This window comes from Cydia pomonella, unplaced genomic scaffold, assembly GCF_033807575.1.
Source record: "Cydia pomonella isolate Wapato2018A unplaced genomic scaffold, ilCydPomo1 PGA_scaffold_201, whole genome shotgun sequence".
Taxonomy (NCBI): Eukaryota; Metazoa; Arthropoda; class Insecta; order Lepidoptera; family Tortricidae; genus Cydia; species Cydia pomonella.
This window is the reverse complement of record NW_026907841.1, coordinates 192,012-200,662: the sequence shown is the minus strand read 5'-3', so window position 1 is coordinate 200,662 and position 8,651 is coordinate 192,012. Positions and strand designations below refer to the sequence as shown.

Sequence of the window (8,651 nt, the reverse complement as noted above, 5' to 3'; positions counted from 1 at the left end):
ATGCAAGTTCAAATAACAAAAAAAGATAATAATCAATACTTTAATATAAAGGTGTCAACACCATCTCGAACTTGACCCCTATTAACCATTTTATAGCAAGAAAATAACTATAAAACGGAGGTGGAGGTGTTGCAAGTGTAGAAGATGCTCCGTTTCGCCTACGACTACTTTTATGGTCTTTTGAATGAATCTAGTTTTAAAACGGGCACTTTGAGCTAATGTTGTGTAAGGCCTGGTTATTACTGCATAACATGACTATTTTATCTTACGACTGGAAATTTGCTGTTTTGTTTAAATTGTGTGAGTAAAAGTCTACTTTGTCGACTAGCTTGGAAAAGTAAAATACACGTAAATAGACTAATTACAGTAGTAAACAGCTTGCTTTATTACTTCTGTTGCACTAACAATAAATGGAACCACTGTTATTTAAAATAATGATCACCATTACATACACGACAAACTCGCGCATTAATTATATTTACGTTGCTCGATGTGTTAGAATCGCTCGCCGCGGCAACAAATGATTTTTGCACTTTATCCATTCGCTTATAATTAACCTGCTTATTCTCAGTTTTTTCACTAGTAGTTGTCGCTGAAATCATTTCCAACACATCGGCCCTTTGACGTAAAAACTCATAAAAATTATCTAGAGTAGGGTTCTCCGCTAAGCTATTTCTGTACTCTTCCCACTTCGTGCATGTGGCAGTATCCAATTTACTTGCAAACATAAATATAATAAGTGTGTCCCAGTTGTCTGTTTTTTCCCCTAAACTATTTAAAGCCCTCAAATGTTTCGAAACATGATCAATTAGAAAACGAAATGTATTAATAAAAACTTTAAAAGTGTGCATTAACTGTTTCCGTGGTGGGCACTTTGCACACCAATGTAAGGCGAGTCCATGTGTTATTTGTAAGCGTAAACACAACACTCTTCTACACAAAACTATGACGTCGGATAAACAGAAGGACGGAGGTGAGAAGGAGTATGTGTCTGCGCCCATATCATTATCAGTCAGCGGCGATAACGAAGTCTTGCTGTCTACTGCAGTTATTTTAGTTAAGAACGAGAAAACAAATGCAATGCATGAGGCACGTTGTTTGCTCGACTGTGGTGCTCAATCTAATTTTATATCTGAGGCGCTGGTGGAGAAGTTAGGCATGCAGGGTGAGGATATAGACGTCAACATTACGGGTATTAAAAGTATTTCGTTTGATGTCAAGAAACACTGCGCGGTAACTATTCAAGCGCGTAATCGTAGTGTTAAGGCACCGTGTGCGCAAGTTGATGCCTACATTCTCCCTCAGATAATGAAACCCTTACCGTCAGAGGAAGTGGATATTTCGAATATCAAAATGTTCGATATACTCCTCAATTAAGCTCTTCTGATGAAGAATGAAGAACTCCAGGATAGTACTATCGTATTTTTGTTATTAACTTAATAACTATATACAGTATTTTTGGTAATATATATTATGTGTAGCCGCTTCGGCTGTACGGTGCAGTCTGATGTAGGTACACGGAGCGGGGAGCCGTGACGTATGTGTGTGACGTCATGTGTCGTCAACCGGTCTTCGTAGGAGTACTTATGTTGCGCCAACATCCTCCCGCCTCTTAAAGCCTTGGCTTTAAGCCTTGTCTTCATCAAGGAAGGGGCAGATCCTATTGATGGCTCGTCGAATCGTGCCTTTGGTTGTGAGTATATCCGCAACTCGACTTGCGCCATCACTTCCAGGATACACTGCCTGTATTCGTCCCAATGGCCATTTCAGTGGTGAAGTCGCCTCGTCTTTTATCAATACCATTTGACCGGGCTTGATGTCGGGGCGTCGCTGCTGCCATCGGGTACGCTGCTGCAATTCGCAGATATATTCTTGACTCCATCTCGACCAAAAGTGTTGCCTTGCTTGCTCAATCCTTGCGTATCTATGAAGCCGATTAGGATTGACATCTTGCAAATCAGGTGCCGGTAGCGAGACAAGGGGTCTTCCAATCAGAAAATGCCCTGGGGTGAGAGGTGCTAAATCGGTTGGAGAGGATGACATGGGACAGAGGGGCCTAGAATTAAGAACTGCCTCAATCTGTGCGAACAACGAAAGTTAAGTGAGTATTGCCTACCACCCTTTTCATATGAAATTTCGCAGACCGGACAGCTGCTTCGTAAAGGCCTCCAAAATACTGTATACAGTTATTAAGTTAATAAAAAAAATACGATAGTACTATCCTGGAGTTCTTCATTCTTCATCAGAAGAGCTTAATTGAGGAGTATATCGAACATTTTTGGCGACCGTGACAGGACACACATACGTCACGGCTCCCCGCTCCGTGTACCTACATCAGACTGCACCGTACAGCCGAAGCGGCTACACATAATATATATTACCAAAAATACTGTATATAGTTATTAAGTTAATAAAAAAAATACGATAGTACTATCCTGGAGTTCTTCATTCTTCATCAGAAGAGCTTAATTGAGGAGTATATCGAACATTTTGGCGACCGTGACATCTGATTTAATTTTTCACAGTTATAAATTAAATGATCACCATTACATACACGACAAACTCGCGCATTAATTATATTTACGTTGCTCGATGTGTTAGAATCGCTCGCCACGGCAACAAATGATTTTTGCACTTTATCCATTCGCTTATAATTAACCTGCTTATTCTCAGTTTTTTCACTAGTAGTTGTCGCTGAAATCATTTCCAACACATCGGCCCTTTGACGTAAAAACTCATAAAAATTATCTAGAGTAGGGTTCTCCGCTAAGCTATTTCTGTACTCTAGATAATTTTTATGAGTTTTTACGTCAAAGGGCCGATGTGTTGGAAATGATTTCAGCGACAACTACTAGTGAAAAAACTGAGAATAAGCAGGTTAATTATAAGCGAATGGATAAAGTGCAAAAATCATTTGTTGCCGCGGCGAGCGATTCTAACACATCGAGCAACGTAAATATAATTAATGCGCGAGTTTGTCGTGTATGTAATGGTGATCATTTAATTTATAACTGTGAAAAATTAAATCAGATGTCAGTCGATGAGCGAAATGTATTAATAAAAACTTTAAAAGTGTGCATTAACTGTTTCCGTGGTGGGCACTTTGCGCACCAATGTAAGGCGAGTCCATGTGTTATTTGTAAGCGTAAACACAACACTCTTCTACACAAAACTATGACGTCGGATAAACAGAAGGACGGAGGTGAGAAGGAGTATGTGTCTGCGCCCATATCGTTATCAGTCAGCGGCGATAACGAAGTCTTGCTGTCTACTGCAGTTATTTTAGTTAAGAACGAGAAAACAAATGCAATGCATGAGGCACGTTGTTTGCTCGACTGTGGTGCTCAATCTAATTTTATATCTGAGGCGCTGGTGGAGAAGTTAGGCATGCAGGGTGAGGATATAGACGTCCACATTACGGGTATTAAAAGTATTTCATTTGATGTCAAGAAACACTGCGCGGTAACTATTCAAGCGCGTAATCGTAGTGTTAAGGCACCGTGTGCGCAAGTTGATGCCTACGTTCTCCCTCAGATAATGAAACCCTTACCGTCAGAGGAAGTGGATATTTCGAATATTGATATCCCTCAAAATATCACATTAGCAGACCCAGGCTGGTACAAGCCTGCTGAAATTGACATATTAATAGGCGGTGCGATATTTTGGGACTTAATCCGCAATGGACAAATTGAGCTCGGTCGCAATAAGCCAAAATTACAAAATTCAATATTTGGTTGGTTAGTGGTAGGAAAAACAATGTTAACTACTAAGACTAGTAGAACAAAAACTGAGCATTGTGGTTTCAGTAGAGAAATACGCGATCAGCTAAGTAAGTTTTGGGAGTTGGAGGAAGTGCCAGCTGCACCAGTGTTGTCCCCAGAAGAGGAGGCGTGCGAAGAACATTTCAAGCAAAACACACGACGCTTGGCTGATGGCAGATTTTGCGTCACGCTGCCCTTGAAAAGTCAACCAGATATTCTAGGTGACTCATATAGAATAGCAAGGAAACGGTTTGATTCCTTGGAGCACAGGTTTAGAAGGCAGCCTGATGTAAAATCGCTGAAATTGGATTAATTTAATTATTTAATTTTCTGTTTCTGATAGTTAATAGCATGGGTTTTTATCGATTGTTCGGATTTAAATATATCACCAGTGGTTAATGATAACGTTGTTGCCTCATAAATATACGCTATCATTACTATCACACTATAACCAAGCACACCTAACTTTTGCCAATTCAAACCTTCGCCATATTGAGAAGCATGCCGTTCATTGGTATGTATATATGCAGAAATCTACAAAGTGGGCGCTCGCCGACGTCGTAATCGAGGTGCTAACACGAACTCAAGGCCTAATTATATTGATTTACAGATATAGGACTGTGGGGATCCTAGCAGTTCTGGAATTTCTTGATGTATGTACCTTGATGTAACGTGTGTGAGGGCATTAACCTCTACCAATATATAAACTGAAATAAAGTTCAGATGCTGAGAAAGTGGCGGAGGCCAAAATCAATCCAACGTCTCAAGTTTACGTAGCTTACTTTCTGGACCTCTAAGCTAGCCGGCCTCAGCGGTACATTTATGCAATCTTGAAAGACTAGGCGTCGCTAATTATGAAACACAAACCAAAATGTTTAACAAAATAATAATATTTATTCCCCAAATTCTCTACCAATCCGTCATGGCGAAGTATGTCCATCTAAAGTTCATTACAACCAGCGATAAATAAAGAAGAAAACTTTTGTTCGGCCTTTAATTCTCTGGTTATATTTTGGGAGAGAAGAGACAGCCTCTAATGTGGCGCTGAACTGCAGCGGAGTGGTTCCATAGAGGAAAAACATCTTGGTTCCTTGAGTGATCGCCCCAAGGTCCTCCTACTCAACATCAAGAATTTGATGGGATTCCTTAAGGATTTGGCTGGTTAGCCTGGTGCAATCTGAATCCGAACGGCACATTTAGTTAAAATAAACTGCCTAGACAGGTTCACAACCTCAATACCAAACTACGTAAAGAATTAAAATTCTTTAGGTTCATTTGAGTCTTAACTCTCAAGCTAACAGGTCCAAACACCATTCCACGGTTAAATCCTCAATTTGAGCTGACCTTAAGACTTTACACATTTTATAGTCGCAAATTACGACTAGTGAGGTATGGAATTGATCTTAAATGGACGACAGGGTCGCGAATTGGATAGTTAGGTTAGCGTAATAGGTTGAGAGTATAAGGTTACAGATGGGTCATACACATTTTATAGTATGCTTAACTTGTCCGCGTCGTTTCTGTAGACATCACAAAGTTAAGGGAATTTAAAGCTAAATTTTAAGTTATTTACAGGCGGGATCTGACGGGTATATATTTTGACTAAGGTGTAGAGTTTGTGAAGTTACGGCTTGTAGAGTTAGAAGCTTGGTTCCACAAGAGATCTGATAACTTTTTGACAGCGCGAGCCTTATGTCTTGGCAATATTTTACATGAAAATGTTTTTGATTGGATACATTTTCCAGTATACACTCAAATAAGAAAAATGTGATTTGAGTCGTTAACTTTTATTGTGTCCACAGAAGTAACCTTTTTCAAAAAAATATGTTTGACCCATATATACACACTTTATACTTAATGGTGAGAAAATTCCTGGTGCAAAGTTGACCTATAGATATTTTTTCTATTCTCTATAGCATTCATTAAAAGAGGCTAATTATCTCTAGATACTCGTAATGATACAAATAATAATTGTCAACGATTTTATTGTAATTCTACAATAGAAAACTATTTGTATTTTTTTTTTGTCAACGTATGTTTGGCCTACATTGTAGAAATTAGTTACTTAGGTACTTTCAATACATTATGCTATCTTCCTAATTTGCCACCGTTCCTGACTAGACAGACAGACAGACGACTCGTCCTTCTGTTTCCTGAAACATGGAGTGTGGAATTAAAAGGAGTGAAATCTCTTATGGTAGATAGAACTGTTGCAAAATTGTCCAGCTGTCAGCTATAAATAATAGTTCCAAATCTCTCCGGAGTAGCGCTAGAGTAGCTAAGAATCTAGGCGTTATTGTCGGAGTGAAGTGTGCTGTCTATGATTTGTTTTTTTTTTTCAAGTATTCTAGGTATTGTAGCGCCACCTATTCAAGGTTTTTTGATGACATTTTTTGGTACATAGAGATTCCATTCCTTACCTCCACCTTACATAGTTTCAGCTAATCTCAGCTTCGGGTCGGCGAATGATATTTTAGTGACAGTAATGTTGCCACTTACCATCCCTGTCAAAACCGGCCGGATTGTTTACTTCGATAGATAACTGGTATCTAGCGCGATGGCAGACGTGGATGGGACGAGTTATTAAACTACTTGTTTAGCACAGAAAATATCCATAACTCAGGAACAAATATCAATGGTAAACAGTATAAACACATAATTATATGCCCTTACCAGGATTTGAACCTTGAGCCTCCTGCGTCGTGGGTAGGGTCTCTACCGATTAGGATAGAAAGTCGTCAAATTCGTTAAAATGATGATACTGATTATGTCTAGGTATGATTATGATATTTACCAGTCGCTTTTCGGTGAAGGTAAACATCGTGAGGAAACCTGACTAATCCCAAAAAGGCCTAGTTTACCCTCTGGGTTGGAAGGTCAGATGGCAGTCGCTTTCGTAAAAACTAGTACCTACGCCAAATCTTGGGATTAGTTGTCAAGCGGACCCCACGCTCCCATGAGCCGTGGCAAAATGCCGGGACAACGCGAGGAAGACGATGCGACTGATTATGCCTACGTACATTTATTTTTTCTTTATATACTTAATCCATTATCGAAGAACACAGTTACTCATCCAACATAACATTTTCTTCCTACTTTGCCACCGTTCTTGAGTCGTCAGGCAGATGAGTCGTCCTTCTACCGTTGTTGCTATTCCCAGCCGAGGTCGTTCGACGATATTTTAGCAACAGTAATGTTGCCAGTTGCCATTCGTGTCGAAACCGGCCGGATTGTTTACTTCGATAGATAACTGGTATCTAGCGATAGCAGATGTGGATAGGACGAGTAATTAAATGAGATGTTTTAGCTAACAGTACCTAATATTAGCATTCGTATGGAACCTGACTGTTTACGTGAATGATAGAGAAATCTAGGCAAATCTTGCCGACCATTTCCTGATTATTTAGTGACGCCTAAATTCCCACCTGCCTTTATCAAATTTTAAAATCTTTAAGATTTTCAGTATTCACCTCAACCTCAGTTCTCGTTCTCAATGAAAGAAATCAACATCAGGAAACCTTCATAAGTATGAAGTTTGAAGAAAACGATAAACTAAGTACATCTGCGAAAAAAATCTTAAGATGTTGAAGTCCTCCACCCGCTTCTGCTGGCCAGCATGGGAATTATTAGCCCAATCACTTTTGTGAATAAGGGACCTGCGCCTAGCAGAAAGACGTGTATACATGCTGTGAACGATAAATATACCTGTGCTTTTTAGCTTGTCTAGTCCTGTCTCGTTTATTTCGTGTCTCTTATCCTTTCGTTTCCAACGCTCGACGTCAGCGGCGGACGACCTCCAGCGACAGGTCGCTAATGGAGCCGGTTGCCCAACCTCCCAACAGTGGGCAGTGGACACACACCCTCTGTGTTACTCGCTAATCTTCGCCACTACTCCTCTTTGTCTTTACTAATTCGTTAGTAAACCCCATAAAACTGATCTAAATTTCATTATAGGTATAACTTACATGAATAAAAGTAATATACAATACCTAGAGGTTTGATTTAAATGAACAGGAAACGCTTAGCTTGCTGTAGCAGTCAAAAATGACAAGATAATAATCATCCACTGACAAACGCCAACGTATAGAAATAATGTATGGGGATGACTGATGGTACGTTAGATCACGTGACTATTTCCATACATTATTTAAGTTTCGATTGGCGTTTTCTATCAACGTTTGTCATCTTAGTTGGACGGAATGCTGCAATAGGCATCTAATACGTTTTTTAAAAGAAAAAGATATGATTGTTTTCACGAGTTCATAATCTCTTTGCTTGAGGTTCAGGTACAGCTATAAATTAATAAATTTTAGCAGGGCCCGTACATTTCATGCCGTAGACGTATAAATGACGTAATTTCACATACAGGCAGTTTTTTTATAAACTACTAATTTTGATAGCTAACATATTGACGCGTAAAAAAATACTTGTTACACTGTTAAAAATCAAAGGTATGTATCATTTAAATAATCTATTATTTTGTTGCGTGACAGTAAGATAAAAGTTATACGTTTCTGTACTGAGTATCAAATATCAAACATTTATTCAGCAAATAGGCCACAGGGGCACTTTTACATGTCCATTTTTACAAACAATAAATTAAAAAAAAAACAATTACAAATATAGAATCTATGAAATAATAAATACTTTATTAGAGATGTATACTGTCTCTAAATGTCAAATTACACAAAAAAAACTATGAAAAAAAAATAAAACCATAAAATACTAAAATTCTTTAGAGATGTATAAGTCTCTAAGTGTCAGAGATAAAATATAAAAATATATATTAAATTATCCTTAGAGATGTAGAGGGTCGCCAAGGCTTGAGTGTCAAGTATCTACCTATATCAGTTAACTAAAGAGGTTGATTATTGCGAAAAGACTAATTGG

At 38.7% G+C, this 8,651-nt stretch overlaps 1 protein-coding gene across 1 annotated transcript; it reads left to right on the top strand.

The window, feature by feature from the left end:
* Positions 1-3,174: 3,174 nt before the first annotated feature.
* LOC133533699 (uncharacterized) lies at positions 3,175-4,074 on the top strand. Its single transcript, XM_061872730.1, has one exon. The coding sequence runs from the start codon at positions 3,175-3,177 to the stop codon at positions 4,072-4,074; it is 900 nt and encodes a 299-aa protein (XP_061728714.1).
* The last annotated feature ends 4,577 nt before the right edge of the window (positions 4,075-8,651 follow it).

Excerpts from the sequence above, each read along its gene's own strand:
- LOC133533699 (XM_061872730.1), top strand. The coding sequence starts at position 3,175 with ATGACGTCGGATAAACAGAAGGACGGAGGTGAGAAGGAGTATGTGTCT.